The sequence below is a fragment of the Hemiscyllium ocellatum genome, chromosome 7 (assembly GCF_020745735.1).
Source record: "Hemiscyllium ocellatum isolate sHemOce1 chromosome 7, sHemOce1.pat.X.cur, whole genome shotgun sequence".
Classification (NCBI taxonomy): domain Eukaryota; kingdom Metazoa; phylum Chordata; class Chondrichthyes; order Orectolobiformes; family Hemiscylliidae; genus Hemiscyllium; species Hemiscyllium ocellatum.
The window spans coordinates 113,386,440-113,407,900 of NC_083407.1; the positions used below are offsets into that span (position 1 = coordinate 113,386,440).

At 43.4% G+C, this 21,461-nt stretch overlaps 1 protein-coding gene across 2 annotated transcripts in view; it reads right to left on the reverse strand.

The window, feature by feature from the left end:
• The window catches only part of ical1 (islet cell autoantigen 1-like), a 127,258-nt gene that overhangs the window by 37,872 nt on the left and 67,925 nt on the right, over positions 1-21,461 (reverse strand). For both annotated transcript variants that reach the window (XM_060827669.1, XM_060827670.1), the window contains exons 7-9: positions 11,077-11,202; positions 8,273-8,371; positions 358-449 (exon numbers count right to left, since the gene is read on the reverse strand). In XM_060827669.1, coding sequence (XP_060683652.1) covers positions 358-449; positions 8,273-8,371; positions 11,077-11,202 — 317 coding nt within the window. The remainder of the gene's footprint in view (positions 1-357; positions 450-8,272; positions 8,372-11,076; positions 11,203-21,461) is intronic.

Sequence of the window (21,461 nt, forward strand, 5' to 3'; positions counted from 1 at the left end):
GTGCGGTAATTCTTCCGCATGTTGATCAGTTGGGGGTGAGTCATCCTTAGCTCTGGGGTCCGTTTCAGTTGATATCCAGCAGACAGTGGAGGAAAGCTTCAAATATGTGACCAGCTCAGAATAAAGTCATGAGCAAGGTCATCCTAGAATATACTGTAACGTGCCTGATAGTCAGAAACATCTTATAACAACATCTGCCTGTCCCCCCAGATTGATTTCTCGTCATCTGGCTGAGACTTGCTCCAAGAAAGGCATAAAGTGAGTGTGCGGCCAGTGAACAGTGCAGCTGCTGACTAGTGAGGTACAGCCATTTCCACCCAGCCCCTCCTGTTTGTGATTACAGGGATCTTTACTTACTTGTCTATATCATTAGTTCCACATTCCTTCTCTTTCTCTTGATTCTGGTTGAGCTCCGCCTCCATTAGATGACTAAATGGGTCTTGCAAGCTCTGAGAGTTTAAAAAGAAACAATCAAAGCACTGAAAGTCAGAAACGAGACCCTGCAAATTGCATTATTTGATTATTCTTGGGTCCGATATTAACAAAGGAGAATAAATAACATATTTATTCAGTCCTGGAGTATGAAGTAACTACATCCTGTGTCTACGTGGGTTTCCTCCGGGTGCTCCGGTTTCCTCCCACAGTCCAAAGATGTGCAGGTCAGGTGAATTGGCCATGGGAAATTGCCCGTAGTGTTAGGTAAAGGGGTAGGAGTATGGGTAGGTTGCGCTTCGGCAGGTCGGTGTGGACTTGTTGGGCCGAAGGGCCTGTTTCCACACTGTAAGTAATATAATCTAATCTAATCTAATCTTCACTGAACAATTGCAGTAATGATCCACAAGCACAACCTTGCATTTGGTGTCTTTCACTTATTGTTGTGGGCATCATGGGATAGACCAACATTTAGTAGCAGTGACTGATACTTATGGCAATTGTGAGTATCACTGTCTCATTTACCCCTTGAGGTAGACAGATAAGAAACAAGGAATTCTTCCAAGCTTCCTGACCAATACTCAGTCATCAGTCAAAACAGATTCATTGGTCAATATCTTATATCATAGAATCTCTATAATGTGGAAGTAGGCCATTTGGTTCATCGATTCCACATCAACCCTCTGAAAAGCATTCCACTCAGACCCACTCCAACACCTAAAATACCTCAAAAAAGGAGCAGCCTGTTACAGCCAGAGATTTTTCCCATCCGCCATCTTGGATTACTCAGAATCCTTATGGGGAAAGGCATCAGAAAACTGAAGCATAAAAGAACTTAGGAGTCCTCGTTCAGGATTCTTTTAAGGTTCAGTTGGCAGTCAAGAATGGAGATGCAATATCTGCTTTAATTTCAAGAGGGCTAGATTACAAGAGCAAAGATACACTGCTGAGGCTGTCATCTGGGGAGCGATTGAGGACTCTGGGTCTGTACTCAATGGAGTTCAAAAAAATGCAAGGGTATCCCATTCAAACTTACAGAATACTGAGAGGCCTGGATTGATTAGATTAGATTAGATTTCCTACAGTGTGGAAACATGCCCTTTGGCCCACACCTATCCTCTGACGAGTAACCCACCCAGACCCATTTCCCTCTGACTGATGCACCTAGCACTAAGGGCAATTTAGCGTGGCCAATTCACCTGACCAGCACATCTTTGGACTGTGGGAGGAAACCGGAGCACCCAGAGGAAACCCACGAAGACACGGGGAGAATGTGCAAACTCCACACAGTCAGTCATCCGAGGCTGGAATCGAACCCAGGACCCTGGTGCTGTGAGGCAACAGTGCTAACCACTGAGCCACTGTGCTGCCCTGAGTGGGCATACTGATGTTTCCATTAGTAGGGGAGACTAGGACCTGGGGCACATCCTCAGAGTGAAGGGACAATCCTTTAGAACTGAGGTTGAGGAGGAATCTCTTCAGTCAGAGGTTGGTGACTCACTGGAACACATTGCAGCAGAAGGCTATGTAGGCAAAGTCATTGAATGTACTTAAGACAGAGACAGATAGGTTTGTGATGACAAAGATGATCAAGGATTATGGGCAGGAGGATGGAGTTGAGAAACATATCAGCCATGATCAGATGGTGGAGAAGACTTGATGGATCAAGTGGCCTAATTCTGGTTCTATATCTTATTGTCTTATAATCTAAGAATTGGAGCTGGCTGCTTGTACGACATCCTAGTTACCAAGTGTGTGTTTATAGGTAAAATAGCTCTGTTCTTGTCCCGTTAAAGTCTGTTCTCTGCAAGTTCATAATTTCATACAGGCGCAGAAAACACTCTTTGGCTGATCGAGTCTGCACCGACATAACTACCATTGAAGTGCACTAATCCCAATTTCCTGCACTTGTCCCATTTCTTTGAATGTTATGATATTTGAAGTACTCATGCAAATATTTTTTAAAGGTTATAAGATTTCTGGCCTCTGCTGCCTTCCCAGGCAGGGCATTCCAGATACCCACCACCCACTGAGTGAAAAAGGTTTTTTTTTCCAAATCCCCTCTGAATATCCTGCCCCTTTCCCTAAAACTATGCTCTCTTGTGACTGACCCCTCAAATGAAAGGAACAGCTGCTCTCTATTCACCCTGTCCTTACCCCTCATAATCTTATACACCTCAAACATGTGCCTCCTCAGTCTTCTATTCTCTAAAGAAAAGAATCCAAGTCTATCCAGTGTCTCCTTATCGCTCAATTTCTCCATCCCAGATAATATCCTGGTGAATCACCTCTGTAGCTCTTCAAGTGCTACAACATCCTTCCTGTAGTGAGGTGGCCAGAACTGCACATAGCACTCCAGCCTAACCAACGCTCTGTACAATTCCAACATTACCTGCTTGCTCTTACACGGTGTGCCATGCCTGGTGAAACCAAGTGTCCCAAGTGCCTTAATTCACACGCTTTGCCAAGTTCAGAGATCTGTGAATAATTACCTCAAGATCCCTCTGTTCCCCTAAGCTACCCGGTGCCCTGCCATTCATTAAACATTCCCTCATCTTGTTACTTCTTCTTAAAGTGTATCACCTCACACTTATCAGGCTTAAATATCATCTGCCACTGGTAAGGCCATCTGACCAACCCATCTTTATCTTCATGCAGCCTACAACCATCTTCTTCACTATTAACCATTTCACCAACCTTAACATATCCCCCCACATTTTCTATATCATCCATGTATTTAACAAATAATAAAGGTCCCCGTACTGACCCTTGTGATACACTGCTGGACACTGGCCTCCAGTCATTCAAAAGCAGCTTTCTACCACTACCCTTTGTGTCCTATTAAAAGCCAGTTTCTGATCCATCTCACCAGATTTCCCTCAATTCCATGTGCATTAACCTTCTGAGTCAATCTCCCATGTGGGACCTTGTCAAAAGCTTTGCTAAATTCCATATAAACTACAACAGCTGAGCTTCCTTCTTCCACAGACTTGATCATATTTTCAAAAATATTCTAACAAATGTGTTAGGCGTGACCTCCCTCTGACAAAGCCATGCTAACTATCCCTAACTAACCCATTCCTTTCCAAGTGGATATTAATTTGTTCCCTCAGAATTTTCTCCAGCTGTTTCCCTACCACTGATATGAGACTCACTGGGACTGTAATTTCCTAGTTTACCTCTATCACCCTTCTTGACACAGATCTATGATTCTATGATTAATTTGTGAAATTATGATGTCTCAAGAAAGGACAAATCTGGATAGTGTACACTCCTGGTTCCAACACTTTCAGAGATGATAAGGAAGGGAAAATAGAGTGCTGTGTTTTGGTTAAGGAGAACACTGCAATACTGGAGAAAGAGGATGTCTCCGAAGGTTCAAAAACAAAATCAATTAACTTAGAGCTCAGGAACAGGTCACAGTTACATTGCTTGGTGTGATCTATAGACCACCAGCTGTTGGAAGGATGCACAGAAACAAACCTGCAGGGGATTACAGGAAGAAGTACCACCATCATGAGGTAAGAATACTATCCAAATATAGACTGGGATACTGTTTGTGTAAGGGAAGCCCATTGTTTAGTTCCTGTTTCTCCCACCAGCATTTGGTTCCAGTCCTTCTGGCCCAGCTCTGTTCTTGTCCCATTGAAGTCTGTTCTCCAGTAGTTGATTATTCTAACTCTGAATTGACCCATCTCATTTTTCATCGTCATCCCAAGCTAATGATCCAATGATTTGGTTTTGGGAGGGTACACAGAAGGTTCACCAGGATGTTGCCTGGTACAGAGGACACTAGTTATGAATAAAGTTTGCGTAGATTAGGATTATTTTCATTAGGAAGACAGAGGTGAAGGGGGGAACCTGATTGAGGTGTACAACGTCATGAGCTGTATTGACAGGGTGGATAGCAAGAAGCTTTTTCCCAGAGTGACTCTGGGAGGACTCAATTACCAGGGATCACGAGTTCAAGATGAGGGGGGAAAAATTTAGGGGAGATGTGTGTGGAAAATTCTTAACACAGAGAGCGGTGGGTACCTGGAACATGACGCCAGGGAATGTGATAGAAACGGGCATGATAGCATCATTTAAGATGTATCTAGACAGATACATGAATGGGCGGGAAACAAAGGGATACAGATCCTTGGAAAATAGATTTAGACAGAGGATCTGGTTTGGCACAGGCTTGGAGGGCTGAAGGGCCTGTTTTTATGCTGTAATTTTCTTTGTTCTTTGTCCTTGTTCTGATCAACTGTCTCCCAAACATTGCCCTACTGTCACTTGGTACACTTCATTTCTAAGTTAAGGAAAATAAAAGTGCTCATGATTGATATCAGGTAGTGATTACAACTGAGAACCAGGCTGAATATAGAAAGTTCAGAAGGCAGTGAAAAACCAAATAGAGAGAGAAGCAGAGAGGGACTATGAGAAAAGACTGACAACTACCATAAAGGGGTATCCTAAAGTCTTCTGTCAGTACATCAATATTAAAAAGGGGCTTGATGTTTAGAGGCAAGAGGCGTGGCTAAGGTGATGATGAATACTTTGCATCGGTCTATAGCTACAAGGCCACCGTGAAGGAGGAGGAAACTCAGTCTCTGGAAAGCTTTCAAATGCATAAGAAAGAGTTATTGAATAGGCTGTCAGTACTTAAAGGCAGTAAGACACTGGAACCAGATGAGATGCAGCCAAAGATATTGGTTGAAGCGACAGCAGAAATTGCAGTGCTACTGACAATAGTCTTTCAATCTTCTCTAGATTTAGGGGGTAGTGATGCGAGTTTGGAGAATTGCAAACAACTATACGTATGTTAAAAAGAGGTGTAAAGATAGACCCAGCAATTACTGACTGATCAGTTTAACTACGATGTAGAAATTATTATTTGAGATAATTAATAGTCACTAGGAAAGTGTGGGTTGATTTGAAAGAGTCAACAGGAGTTTGTTAAGTTTGATACACAGTGTCATTAAACAGTCCTGAGAGTAAGGACACAGGTTATAGAGTTTAAGAGCAGGTAGGTTACGCTGGGACTGTATGAAATGTTAGTTAGATGTCAAATAGAGCATTGTGTACAGTTCTGGAATCCACATGATAAGTGGTATGTGATTCACCGGAGAGGCGCAGAGAATTACCAGGATATTGCCTAGACTGAATGATTTCAATTATGAAGAGAGATTGGACAGTCTGGGATTGTTTCCCTAGAGCAGAGAAGACTGAGAGGGGACATGATTGAGATGTATAAAATTATGAAGGGTATAGATAGGTTAGACAGGAAAAGACTGTTCCCCTTGTTGAACAGATCAATTACCAGGGGACAAAGATTCAAGGTAAGGGGCAGAAGTTTTACAGGAAATGTTAGGAAAAACATTTTCACCCAGAGGGCAGTGGGAATCTGTAACTCACTGTCTGTAAGTGTGGTAGGAGCTGAAACCCTCGTAATATTTAAGGAATATTTGGATGAGTACTTACAATACCAAGGCTTTCAAGGCTATGGACCTAGTGTTGGAAAATAGAATTAGAATAGTTAAGTGGTTGTTTTGACTGGCACAGACACAATGGGCTGATGGGCCTTTTTCTGTGCTGTAGATCTCTCTGACTCTCTAAAACGGTCACCACCAAATGGATACAAAATTGGCCGAATGACAGGAAACAGAAAGTAATAGTTAATGGATATTTTTCAGGTTGAAGTAAGGCTTGTAGCAGAGTTCTACAAGGATCAGACTTGGGGCCCTTGCATTTCCCTATACAGATTAATGATCTAGATTTTGGTATGCAAGAGCTGTATACTGTAAGAATGCCATTGTACACTTCTAAAAGGATATTGATAGTTGGTGGACCGTGCGGAGAAGTGGCTGATGAAGTTCAATGCAGGAAAGCATGAAGTGATATGCTTTAGCACAAAGGAGACAGTGTAAACTAAAGGGTACTATTCTAAAGGGTGTGTCTGTGTCATTAGTAGTGGCACGATAAAGGCATTGAATATAAAGACAGGGAGGATATGATGAACCTACTTAGGTTATACTTACAAAGGAGGAAGTGAGGACTGCAGATGTGGGAGATCAGAGCTGAAAATGTGTTGCTGGAAAAGCGCAGCAGGTCAGGCAGCATCCAAAGAGCAGGAGAATCGATGTTTCGGGCAGGATAGACTTCAGGTGGAGTAATGTGTACAGTTCTGGGCTAAGACCCACACTTTGGAAGGATGTGAATGCATCAGAGAAACTGCAAAGAGGTTTATGAAAATGGTTCCAGGGATTAAAAACTTCAGTTATGAGCAAAGATCAGAGAGGGCAAAAAGGAGATTTGAAAGAAGTTTTCAAAATCACGAGGGTGTGGACAAATTAGACAGAAAGAAATTGGTCCTATTCATAAGAGGATCGAGAACTACAGGGCACAGTTTTAAAGTATTTTGCAAAAGAAGCAAGAGCAAGGTAATAAACAGCTTTCTACTTAGTGAGTCGTTCGGGAAGAAATGCCCTGTTTGGAAGCGTGTTGGAGGCAGGTTCAATTGAGACATTCATGAGGGCATTGGATGATAGTTTGAATAGAAAATGTGCAGATGTACAAGGAAAAGACAGAAGATTGGCACTAAGTTAAACTGCTCAGAGAGCCAATTCAGACAAGATGGGTCAAGTGACCTCTTTCTATACCATAACAATTCCATTTGTTCGGAGATTAAGGATGCAAGCTACACTCAGAAAACCCTATACTTAATGTACTCTAAAGAACTATGTCCAGAAAACCAACGGTACCCACAATCAGACAATATACAACATTTGTGCTGCTTGCCCATTTCAATACCAAAGGTATGACATGAGAATTCCTTTTCTCAGAGAAGGCCATGAACCTTTGGAACGTTTCTTCAAAGTAAAAAATGGTGTAAGTAGAGTCTTTGAATATTTTTAAGGCAGAGGTAGACAGATTCTTGGTAAAGTGAGGGTAGATGGAAACGTGAAGCAACCATATCTTACTATACAGCAGAGCAGGCTTGAGGGGAGATCTAATTCATCCCACTCCCCACAGTTTCCAAACAACCCAAGATTTTTTCATGTTCTGGTAAAATTGAGCAAGATATTGTTGAGTCTGCTTCCAATCCCCTTTCAGGCATTACATGTCAGATCATACCTTGTATGAGTAACTCATCTCGCCTCTGACGAAGCAGTGAGAAGGCATCAAGGGTTTCTGATGCTGCCTTGGAGGCCTTGTGAAAGGATTGGACAGGAGGATAGGCATCTACACGGAGCAGAAAGACCACTCGCCATCTGCCAGCATTAGCGTCATCTCAACTCTAAAGCATTGGTCTAAAGTTTTGTTAAGACCATAAAACATAGTGGAAAGCAGTCATTTAGCTTGTCGAGTCCACTCTGCCATTCAGTCATGGCTGATGGGCATTTCAACACCACTTACCCGCACTCTTCCTGTAGCTCTTAATTCCTTGCAAGATCAAGAACTTAACAATCCCTGCCTTGAAGACACCCAACATCCCGGCCTCCACCGCGCTCCTGGCTGAAGAAATGTCTCCTCAGTTCCCTTCTAAATTGACCCCCCTCTAATTCTAAGCCTGTGCCCACGGGTCCCAGTCTCCCTGCTTGACGGAAACAACTTTCCAGTGTTCACCCTTTCAAAGCCATGCATTATCTTATAAGTTTCGATCAAGTCTCTCCTCAACCTTCTGAACTCTAACGAATACGATCCCAGGATCCTCAGCCATTCATCATGTTGTTTAGATGAGTCAGATAAAAAAAATCTGTGGGAGCATTTATCAGGAGATGAAACAGATGATTTTTATTTGGAATCAACAGACTGAAGGGCTACTTCTTACTTCATGCTTTTGCTTTGGTCTTACCTTCAAAGCAGTAAATTTGTACGGCTGATGGCCCTTGAAACTCTCATGAATCTGTGCCATTGCACGAGCAGTCCTCTCCCAGAAGTGCAGCAGAGTATTCTAGTGGAAGAAAAGCAAACACATAACTCCTAGGTATACAGAAGAAAACAGGGAAGGAGAGTAAATGGAATTAAGACAGAGAGGTGACTGAATGGCAGTGCATGGAGTGGCAGGGCACAGCAGCGAGCCTGACTGGGCAACTTCCTAATCTCAGATATGCCATCAGGAACACACTGGAAGAGATGCTATGTTTTTGAATGGACGATAATAGACAGGGCAGATGAAGGTGGGGGGGGGGGGGGGAGAGAAAATGAGAACTGCCTCACTCCGTTCTCATGTACTTACGAGCAGAATTATCAATAGTGGCATTGACAAGCAGACTGATTTCCCACCTACTCAAGCAGGAATGGCGCATCACCCAGGGAAGGAGGGAGGAGGAGAAAATACTTTAACTTTTGGAACAAAAATTAATAAAGAGCAAAACATATTTGAACAACTGTTGGAGCGCACTCATTAGGTTGTGACTCCAAACTTTGCAGATAGAAATATGCTAATGGAATGAAATAAAGAAAAAGGCTGACTTTATACTTAAAGTCTTACATCGTATGCAAGAGGAGATGGGGGTATGATAATAGTAATGATGCTACTGGACTATTAATCCAGAGAAGATGAGTCCCACTTCCAATATTCTGGATGTTTTATACTTGAATTCAGTTTGATAAAAGATAAACCCTGAAAACAAAACGTTTCAAATAAAGGGCTTTTGGAAAGGAGAGTGGAGAGGAAACCTGCTATCCATATCCAATCTGACCAATACAGAATCATGGAAAGTTAAAGCACAGAGGGAGGCCATTCAGCCATCGTTTCTGTGCTGGCTTGTGATCCTGCCTGTTCCACATTCCAGCTTTCTCTCTGTAACAGTGTAAGCTCTTCATCATATCTGACCATCTGCCTTGTGAAATTATTGATGGAATCATCTTTGACCAGTGCTGTTGGTAAAGTGTTCCACAAACTCTGAGCAAAAAGGAATAAGTTCTCATAATCACCCCTTCCAATGATTTTACATGTATAAACTTTGGTTATTGAGACACTGCTTGAGGGGTTAGTTTTTCTCTACTCACCTCATCAAAACCTCTTAACACTTTGAAAACCTCCATTGGTCACATCTTATGCTCAGGATTGTCTTCAATTTGCCAGCTGAGGCCTAACCAGTGATTTATACGGTTTAGCATGATTTCTTTCATTTTTATATTCTGTGCCTCTACTCCTAAATTCATGTTTGTAACCACATCAACTTGCCATGCTGCCTTTTGGGAATGTGCATACAAGGACCAAGGTCTCTCAGAAATACGTCACATTCCATTTCTCTGAATGAATTCTATCTGCCCACTTCTTCTTCCTGGAGTCTACAACTGTCCTCATTATCTATTACGTCACTGAGTTGCATATTATCTGCAAACTTTACAAGTATCGTTTCGTTCATCTGAGTCAAGATCATTTATAGAAGTTTTTTTTCTGGTATAAAAAGAGCAACTCATCACTGGGGAAAATCACTCCAATCTGAAGAGCATCCATCACTACTACCCAGTCTCTCCAATCACAAAGCCAACAGTGACCTGCCATGGGCTTCCATCTTCTTCTGGATGACACTTTGCTGAATGCATTCCAAACGTCCATGTGTACAATACTGACTACTGCTCTACCTTGAGTAACCTTTTCTGGTATGTCATCATACAAATCAATCAAGTTGGTCAGACATGATTTAACTTTAGCAAATCCCTTGAGTCCCCTTCTTAAATCCAGGTCTTTCCAAAGGGAATTTTATTTTTCCCTTGCTAACCATGACAGAGAAGCTGGTCTCTTGTTCTGTGTTTAATCCTTCACCCTGTTGTTGAACAGTGGTGGAACATTTGCAAACCTCTCGCCCACCAGCACCACTCTTGTATCCAATCAGAGCTGAAAGACCGTGACCAGCACCTCTGCAATTTTTACCTTTGTTTCTTCCAGCAAATTAGGATACATTCTGTCTAGGTCAGGTAGCTTAACACCGTTTGGTCGTGCTAATCCATTTTCATACACCCTATTACTCTCCTATCCATAGTTTTTTCCCTTTTTGTTGTGTTACCATCACATCATTCACTTCTTTTGTGAAGGGAAGGTATTTATTTAATGTGTCGGCCATACCCTCTACTTTTACACACAAAGAACTGCACTTCGGGTCCTTAACAGACACAGCATTTTCTATTGGTAACCTGCTGCACTTTATGCATAAAGAATGTTTTAGGTAACTGTTCCATAATATGACCTGGCAAGTTGTTCTGCTCCATTGTGGCAACTTTTTTTGGGGGTCGTGGGGAGGGGTAAGAGAGAGAAAAAGAGAGAGACAGAGAATAAATGTCAACTTTGCTTATGACACAAACATTCAAAGAATAATAAAAATGACTGGGCAGCCAGTCAGCTCGAAGTTTTGGGGAGCTACTGAACTGTTTCAGGGATTATGATACCTCCCCTTCAAAACAGAAACGGCTACAGCAGGTATCTGGAAGTCTTATTAGGTAAGCTCCAACTGTGCACCATGCCAGATGATACTACTTATTTAAAAGAGAGTGATGCTGTCCTTAAAATTGACAAACAGCCAAGAAATGGAAATGGAAAATCATTATCTCCTTGTATAATGCGCCCAGCCCCAAGATTTGAAAGTGACATATTGCTGCTACCTAATGGCACTGCGTTGTGTGATGTGTTCCGTTGCAAGGTATTAGTACCTGGTAAGCAACAAGTGACTGGGAAAGAAGATTGCAACGGCTCGCTCCAAGTAAGTCTACTTTCTGACACACATCATTCTTTAACTTGTCAAACTGAACTTTGGCGTTCCGCACTTGTGCCTGGACCTGCATTAAAACACAAAACAGTAACATTGGTCAACCAAAGTCTGTGTATTTAAAAGAAACAAAGTTAACTCGATTTTTCTTCTTAAAACGCAATTGATTTTTTTTCACAAGGTCAAGACCTTATGTTTAGCCTGTGCCAATTATTCCTTCCTTCTCTCAAAGGCTGGACTGATGATGGAGGGGACGGTTCCACGAACATCCACAGCTTCATCAGAGCAGCTGTTCTGTGCAAGTGCAAGTCCAGTCAGAGACTAGTAACCACAGACAGAATCGCTGCTTAGCTCAATCCTGTGCTCACCTGGCACTCACACACATATACCTGATCTTCCCACCAAGGATCATAGCCAGCCATCGGGAGTGGTACTTCCATCTCCCTGACCCTATCATCTGTATGGAGGCAATGGGTTTCATGCCATGGGTATAAACACTAAAAACCGTGAGGGTTGGAAACCTGAAATAAAAACAGCAAGTGCTGGAGAAACTCAGCAGGTCTCACAGCTTCTGTTGAGAAGAAAAACGTTGTTAATATTTCAAATGCAGTAACTGCTGAAGAGTAAAAAGTGAGGTCTGCAGATGCTGGAGATCAGAGCTGAAAATGTGTTGCTGGTTAAAGCACAGCAGGTCAGGCAGCATCCAAGGAACAGGAAATTCGAGCCAGAGCCCTTCATCAGGAATGAGGAGAGGGTGCCAGGCAGGCTAAGATAAAAGGTAGGGAGGAGGGACTTGGGGGAGGGGCGATGGAGATGTGATAGATGGAAGGAGGTCAAGGTGAGGGTGATGGGGCGGAGAGGTCAGGAAGAAGATTGCAGGTTAGGAGGGCGGTGCTGAGTTGAGGGAACCGACTGAGACAAGGTGTGGGGGGGGGGGGAAATGAGGAAACTGGAGAAATCTGAGTTCATTCCTCGTGGTTGGAGGGTTCCCAGGCGGAAGATGAGGCGCTCTTCCTCCAACCGCGTGTTGTTATGTTCTGCCGATGGAGGAGTCCAAGGACCTGCATGTCCTCGGTGGAGTGGGAGGGAGAGTTAAAGTATTGAGCCACGGGGTGGTTGGTCCGGGCGTCCCAGAAGTGTTCCCTGAAGCGTTCCGCAAGTAGGCGGCCTGTCTCCCCAATATAGAGGAGGCCACATCGGGTGCAGCGGATGCAATAGATGATGTGTGTGGAGGTGCAGGTGAATTTGTGGCGGATATGGAAGGATCCCTTTAGGCCTTGGAGAGAAGTAAGGGAGGAGGTGTGGGCGCAAGTTTTACATTTCCTGCGGTTGTAGGGGAAGGTGCCGGGAGTGGAGGTTGGGTTGGTGCGGGGTGTGGACGTAACGAGGGAGTCACGAAGGGAGTGGTCTTTGCGGAACACTGATAGGGGAGGGGAGGGAAATATATCCCTGGTGGTGGGGTCCGTTTGGAGGTGGTGGAAATGATCTCCACGTTTCTGGTGGAGGTGGTGGATGATACGCTGTATACGGAGGTTGGTGGGGTGGTAGGTGAGAACCAGTGGGGTTCTATCTTAGTGGCGGTTGGAGGAGCGGGGCTCAAGGGCGGAGGAGCGGGAAGTGGAGGAGATGCGGTGGAGGGCATCGTCGATCACGTCTGGGGGGAATCTGCGGTCCTTGAAGGAGGCGGCCATCTGGGCTGTACGGTAGTGGAACTGGTCCTCCTGGGAGCAGATGCGGCGGAGATGAAGGAATTGGGAATATGGGATGGCGTTTTTACAGGGGGCAGGGTGGGAGGAGGTGTAGTCCAAGTAGCTGTGGGAGTCAGTCGGTTTATAGTAGATGTCTGTGTTGAGTCGGTCGCCTGAGATAGAAATGGAAAGGTCTACGAAGGGTAGGGAGGAGTCTGAGACAGTCCAGTTGAATTTGAGGTCGGGATGGAAGGTGTTGGTAAAGTTGATGAACTGTTCAACCTCCTCGTGGGAGCACGAGGCAGCGCCGATACAGTCATCGATGTAGCGGAGGAAAAGGTGGGGGGTGGTGCCAGTGTAGTTGCGGAAGATGGACTGTTCCACATATCCTACAAAGAGACAGGCATAGGTGGGGCCCATGAGGATGCCCATGGCAACTCCTTTAGTTTGGAGGAAGTGGGAGGATTGGAAAGAGAAGTTATTCAGGGTGAGGACCAGTTCAGTCAGTCGTAGGAGGGTGTCAGTGCTGAAGGGCCACTGCCCACTCAAAATAATGAAGGTCTTTTGACTGAAACGTCGATTTTCCTGCTCCTCGGATGCTGCCTGTCCTATGAAAATGACAAACAGCAATGGACCCAAAACAGATCCTTGCGATACACCACTAGTGACTAAACTTTATGGCGAACAGTTCCCATCAACCACCACCCTCTATCTTCTTTCAGCTAGCCAATTTCTGATCCAAACCACTAAATCACCCTCAATCCCATGCCTCCATATCTTGTCCAATGGCCTACTGTGGGGAACCTTATCAAATGCCTTACTGAAATCCATATACACCACATCAACCGCTATATCCTCATCCAGCTGTTTGGTCACCTTCTCAAAGAACTCAGTAAGGTTTGAGAGGCACAACCTACCCTTTACAAACTGTGTTGACTATCCCGAATCAACTTATTCCTCTCTCGATGATTATAAATCCTATCACTTATAACCATTTCCAATACTTTACCCCCAACTGAAGTAAGGCTCACTGGTCCGTAATTACCAGGATTGTCTCTACTCCCCTTCTTGAACAAGGGGACAACATTTGCTATCCTCCAGTCTTCTGGCAATTGAGTAGACAATGACCAACATAAAGATCAAAGCCAAAGGCTCTGCAATCTCCTCCCTGACTTCCTAGAGAGTCCTAGGATAAATCCCATCCGGCCAGGGGTCTTGGCTATTTTCACAATTTCCAGAATTGCTAACACCTCCTCCTTGTGAACTTCAATCCCGGCTAGTCTAGTGGCCTGCATCTCAGTATTCTCCTCGAAAACATTGTCTTTTTCCAGTGTGAATACCGGTGAAAAATATTCATTTAGTGCTTCTCCTATCTCCTCAGACTCCACGCATAACGTCCCACTACTATCCTTGATTGACCCTAATCTTTTATTCCTGACATACCTATAGAAAGCTTTGGGATTTTCCTTGATCCTATCTGCCAATGACATCTCATGTCCTCTTCTGGCTCTTCTTATCTCTCTCCTTAGGTTCTTCCTGGCTAACTTGTAACTCTCAAGCACCCTAACTGAGCCTTCACTTCTCATCCTAACATAAGCCTCCTTCTTCCTCTTGACAAGAGATTCAACTTCTGTAGTAAAGCGTGGCTCCCTCACTTGACCACTTCCTCCCTGCCTGACAGGTACGTACTTATCTTGATACAACAGCACAGGGCATTGCTGAGACGTCACCAGAGTCCTGTGCATAGTTTGGTCTTCTTACTTAATAAGGGTTGTATTGGAGGCAGCTCAATGAAGGTTCACTTGGCTGATTCTTATGAGGAAAGGTTGAGCAGGTTGGGCCTTTACTCATGGAAGTCCAGAAGAGTAAGAAGTGATCTTACTGAAATACGATCTGAGAGAGCTCGACAAAGTAGATCATTTCTCCAGTAGACAGGATTCTAGATGCAGGTGGTGTAGGTTCAGAATAGAGGCTTGCCTTTTTAATCTTGAAAATAGGCGGAGTTTCTTCTGAGAGGGTTACAAATCTTCTGAATGTTCCACCCCAGAGAGGAGTGGAGCTGGAGTTATTGAGTGGACTCAACATGCATGTTTAATTTTAGACTGCAGGGTAGATGAGAGCTATGCGAACATACAGGAAGGTGGAATTTACATCAGGATCAGATCAACATGATCGTAGCGAATGACAAAGCAAGCTCAAGGGATCTCGCGGCCTATTCCTGCTCACATTCCATATGTTCTTATATCACAAATTGGGGGCTCGTGGTTGAGCTCTGACTGAGATCAGTTCAATGAAAGAGAATTTTTAACGCCTGGATCAGATGTGAATTTATGCACCCTTGGCTGAACTGTGAAACCTGGACCAAGTAAATCTACACTTCCAAAGGCTCCACTAAATTATTTTCTAGAGCCAATGATGCGAAATGTAACTTCAAAGAGATGCACTGCATCCAAAGAGTAATTAAAACAGAGTGTTCTCTTCCCCTGAGTGAAATCACTTAAAGACATATGCTGTGCAACTTTCACCATGTGCTGAAACATCATAGTCTGTTAATGATTTTCCTTCTTTAAAAAAGGAAAAATGACAGCCTCAGAGGAGGGCTGGAAGCAAGATGTCAGAGCCAAAGCCACGGTTAGTGTTTCAATGGAATGACCCAAATTTATTTGGTGGAAAATCAACAAGGAACATAATCTGTGGCGAGCAAACTACCCAAGGGATGGAGGCAGGTGCCAGGGCAAAAAGGTAACTTGATATATCACTAGCTCACAAAATCTCCACAGATGAGAACCGCATTCCAGCAGAAGGTAAACAATCTGAAACACAAACTTGGTTTTCTCTCTCTCTCTCTCTCTCCACAGGATGCTGAGTATTTCCAGCGCTGTCTGTGTTTTCCTTCAAGTTTCCATCACCCCACAATATTTCGCTCCATGAGGATTTTTTTCTTGTTTGTTCCTGAACCTAACACAGCCTTCAGAAGTGAGTTTGATTCTCACTTAGAATTTTACATTGACCCCACGTAAAACAAATTAGATTTTAAAATTTTCTTTTATATTTTAACCCTCACTGATCTCCTGGTGGCCGGGGGCAGGTGAAGAATGTGCTTTCAGGTCTTTTAATAGGTACTCCACCAGTTATAAGTAAGTGTGGGCTGGGGTTGATTGTCTCCTGCTTTAACTGAGCACGTAGCCTCTGTCACAATGATAGAGGGACACACACTTAATTCACTGCTTTCAGACTTTTGTGACTTTGCATACAATGTTAAAAGAACCATACAAGACCAGGTTATAGTCTAACAGGTTTATTTGGAAGCACCAGCTTTCAGAGCGCTGCTCCTTCATCTACTACCCCTGGTAAAGGAGCAGCGCTCCGAAAGAAAGTACTTCCAAATACAATAAACCTGTTGGACTGAAACCTCACGTTGTGTGATTTTTTTAACTTTGTCCACCCCAGTCCAACACCAGATGCTTCACATCATTTGTAGACAATGAAATGCTTTTGAGGTGTGGTAACAGTTTTAATGTAGGAGTTGCAGCAGTTAATTCCATACCCGAGCAAGATCTAACAATCAGAACCATTGTATCAAGCAGACCAGCTGGAACCTAAGACCCCCAGTCTCCGAGGTGAGGGTACTATTAATTGAGTGACAGACACACCTAGAGAATTAACATGAATCAATGTCTGGCCAACCCCAGTAATATTGCTGTGCTCCTTGTGTCACCTATTTATTGCCCATTGTTTTTCTACTTTGGGAGAGTAGAATTGCAGAGAGTGTAGATGATAAAGGTTTACAATTGTGTTGTATAAACTATATAAAAAACTATAAAATTTAGGAGTTGTGTGAAAACAGGGAATGGTGGATAAGAAACATGCAGTGTATACAGTAAAGCATATTATAAAGTTTCATCCTCAGAATCTGGGAGCAGGAGGACACCATTCAGTCCCTCAAGCCTGGTCCACAATCCCACTCACTGATTATCGTCTACCTCAACACCACTCACTCATGCTATCCACATACCCCTTGATAGCTTCAGCATCTGGAAATTGACTTACTTCTGTGTTGAATGCATTCAAGGATGAAGCCTCCTTTGCTCTCTGTGATGTGATTCATAGTTTTATTCAGACATTACCAAAACACTTCAAACAATGTGCACAGAGAAGCCTTCAGCATTTTGGCTATATTGATTACCACAAAGTTAATGGCAGTTACAAGCACCTCTGAGGGAATTTGGTACTGAGTGCATACTTTGCTGTGTCTATTTGGCCAGATAAACTAATTGCACATTTATTTTTCATCACTGACCGTTGTCCCGCAAGTTAGCAGGACCACGCCAAATGCTACGTTAAACATCTCAAGGTTTCCAACCTGCTTTTCGAACTGGCTGACGGACTGGAACAATCAGGCAATTCAGGAAGACTCTCAGTGAATGAAAACTCAATGAGAGTTTGTAAATGATTAAAGGTACTCCAACAGACGTCAAAACCTCAGGTTAGATTTTGTCCTACAGCACAGATAATTCAGACGACAATATGTACTACCTACGTATTGGGGTAGCGCCAAGGCCCAGAGGGACTAAGGGATTTCTGCAGGCAGTTCTCAAGTAATACCTGCTAGACTGGTAAGTGCAGTCACACCTAGAACCAGAATCTTTTCACTGGAACAATTAGGCGCATCGACACCCCAGCAACTGGCATAACATTCATGATCTCTCACGACCCTGTCTGAGAATCATAACCACGTGCATTTTTTTTTCTGGCATTTCTCTTCAGTAAGCAGATCCCTCTCCTAAATCTATCTAGGAACTTAACAATAGGTAGAATATTGGTCCTCTTTATGTTTTCGTAGAGTCATACAGCATAGAAACAAACCCTTCATCCCACCATATCTGTGCTGACCAACAAACACCAAACCAGACTAATTTCATTTAGCATTTTAAGTGCTCATTCAAATGATTCTTAAATGTTGTGGGAGTACCTGCCTCCACCACCTTCTCTGGCAGTGTGTTCCAGATTTTTGCTACATTCTGGGTGAAAAATGTTTCCTTAGATCTTCTTACACTTAGCCTTCACCTTAAGTTTGTGCCCTCTGGTCCTGGATACATCTGTCATGGAGAAAAGAGTTTTGAAACTTACTCTGTCTACACCTCTCATCATTGAGACATACACAATCAGATTCCCCCCTCCTCAGCTCCAGCAAAAACAACCCAACCTATCCATTTCCAACCCAGACAACACCCTGGTGAATCTCCTCTGCACCCTCTCCAGTGCAGTCATGCTCTTTTGATACTCTAGGTAAAAACAAGGACTGCAGATGCTGGAAACCAGATTCTGGAATAGAGTGGTGCTGGAGGAGCACAGCAGTACAGGCAGCATCCGAGGAGCAGGAAAATCGACATTTCGGGCAAAATCCCTTCAGCAGGAATACCAAAACTGCACACAGTATTCCATCTGTGGCCTGATGTTTTATAAGGTCATAACAAGATTTCCTTGCTCCAATATTGTCCATCTCAGCTAATAAAGGAAACTACCTAGTGTGCCTTCATCACTGCCCTGTATACCTGTGCTGAAACCCCTTGTAGGATCAATGGACTTGTATACCAAGATCCCTTTGTTCCTCAGTACCCTCTAGGAACCTACCATTCATTGTGTATGTCCTTCCCTTATTAGACCTTCCTAAAAGGCATCGCCTGGTACAGATGAAATTCATCTGCCATTCTGTGCTCAATTTACTAGCTGATCAATATCAGACTGTCGCCTGAAATAGTCCTCCTTATTATCAAACAAGCCCAACAATTTACAAATTGTACTTTCTACATTCACATCCAAGTCATTAGGGTACATAACAAAACAGGAAGGACCCCAGCATCGATCCCTATGATACACCTCAGCTCACAGGCTTCCAGTTACAAAAACAACCTTCCACCATCACCTTTTGCCACCACTTTGCAAACCAACTTTGGGTCCTGTTTGCCAACTTGCCTTGGATCCCATGGGCTCTAATCTTCAAAGCAGGACTTTATCAAAGGCCTTACTAAAGTCCAGTTAAACCACATCATTTTAGTAATATGTTTGTCCCATATCAGGCATGGCTCAGTTTAGTAATCCCCCAATGCCATCATCCTCCCACTATTCTGAGTCAGACGATTCTGGGTTCAGAGATTTAAGCACAAAAATCTAGACTGACATTTCAGCACAGTGCTGCCCTGCTAGAATCGGTGCTTTTTGGATGAGATGTTGAACAAAGGATCTCACTATTCTGGAGTGGATATGGATGTACATAATTAGGTTAGGAGGTGGATGTACCTAATATAAAAGGTGCAAAAGTTGACTCAATTTTTGGAAAATAAGACAGGGTGAGTGATTAGGGTGTCAGTACGGGAGCACTTTGGGGCCAATGACCAAAATTCCATTCGTTTTTAAATAATGATAGAAAAGGGTAGAAGGGATCTAAAAATTAAAGTTCTAAATTGGAAGGTGGCCAATTTTGATGGTATGAGGCAAGAACTTTCGAAAGTTGATTGAGGGCAGATGGTTGCAGGTAAAAGGATGGCTGGAAAATGGGAAGCCTTCAGAAATGAGATAATCAGAGTCCAGATACAGTATGTTCCAGTTAGGGTGAAGGGGAAGGCTGGTAAGGGTAGGGAATGCCGGATGATGAGAGAAATTGGAGTTTTGGTCAAGAAATAGGAAACATATGTCAAGTATAGGCAGCAGGGCTTCAGTAAATTCCTAGAAGAGTATAAAGGCATTAGAAGTGTACTTAAGAGGGAAATCAGGAGGGCAAAAAAGGGGCATGAGATAGCTTTGGCAAATAGCATTAAGAGGAATCTAAAGGGATTCTACAAATACATTAAGGACAAAAGAGTAACTAAGGAATGAATAGACTCTAAGGAACAGCAAGGCCACCTATATGTGGAACCACAGGATTTGGGAGAAATACTAAACAAGCATTTTGCACCAGTGTTTACTGTGGAGAAGGGTATGGAAGCTAGAGATTGCTGGGAAATAAACAGTAACATTTTGAAAAATGTCTATAATAGAAGTATGGCGCTGGACCGTCTTAAAACACATAAATGAGGATAAATCCCCAGGTGTATCCTAGAACTCTGTGGAAAGCTAGGGAAGTGATTGCAAGGTCCCTTACTGAAATATTTGCATCAGCGATAACCACAGGTGAGGTGCTGGAACAGTGAAGGTTGGCTAACGTGGTGCCACTATTTAAGAAAGATGGTAAGGAAAAGCCTGGGAGCTATAGACTGGTGAACCAGACATCAGAGGTGGGCAAGTTGTTGCAGGGGATTTGGAGGGTCAGAATTTACATGTTTTTGGAAAGGCAAGGACTGATTAGAGATAGACAGCATGGCTTTGCGTGTGGTAAATCGTGTCTCACTAATTTGACTGAGTGTTTCTGAAGTAACAGAGGATTGATGAAGGCAGAGCAGTGGACATAGAACAGTACAGGCCCTTCAATGTTGTGCTGAGCATTTATCTTAATCTAAGATCAACCTAACCTACATATCCCTCAATTTACTGCCGTCCGCGTGCTTGTCCAGCAGTTGCTTAAATGTCCCTAATGTCTCTGACTCTCCTACCACCACTGGCAATGTATTCCACACACCCACCACTCTCTGGATAAAGAGCTTACCTCTAATATCTCCCTTCTTCCTTCCTCCAATCACCTTAAAATTATCACCCCTTCACAACAGCCATTTCTGCCCTGGGGAAACGTCTCTGGCTATTGACTCTATCTATGCCTCTCATTTCTTGTACACCCCAATCAAGTCACCTCTCTTCCTTCTTCTCCCCAGTGTGAATAGCCCCAGCTCAATCAATCTCTCTTCATAAGACAAACCCTCCAATCCAGGCAGCATTCTGGTAAATCTCCTCTGCACCTTCTCTATAGCATCTATATCCTTTCCATAATAAGACAACCAGAACTAGTTACAATATTCCAAGTGTGGTCTAACCAGGGTTTTAAAGAGCTGCAGCAAAACCTCGCTGCTCTTAAATTTATCCCTGTTAATGAAACACCATACAGCTTCTTAAAAACCCTGTCAACTTGGGTGGTAACTGTGAGGGATCTATGTATGTGAACCCAAGATCCCACAGTTCCTCCACACTGCCAAGAATTCTGTATTTACCCCTGTATTCAGCATTCAAATTAGACCTTCAAAAATGAATTGCTTCGCATTTGTCCAGATTGAACTCTATCTGCCACTTCTCAGCCCAGCTCTGCATCCTGTCAATTGTAGCCTGCAAAAGCCCTTGACACTATCTACAACACCATCGACCTTTGTGTCATCAGCAAACTTACTAATCCATCGCCAAGAGAGGAAATGCTGGAAAATCTCAGCAGGCCTGGCTGCATCTGTAAGGAGAGAAAAGAGCTGACGTTTCAAGTCAAAGGATCAGTTAGACTCAAAACGTCAGCTCTTTTCTCTCCTTACAGATGCTGCCAGACCTGCTGAGATTTTCCAGCATTTTCTCTTTTGGTTTCAGATTCCAGCATCCGCAGTAATTTGTTTTTATCTTTTTTTTAACTAATCAATCCTTCCACTTCCTCATCCAAGTCATTCATAAAAAAATTACAAAGTGCAGAGATGCAATAACAAATCCCTGCCGGACATGACTTTCCATCCACTAC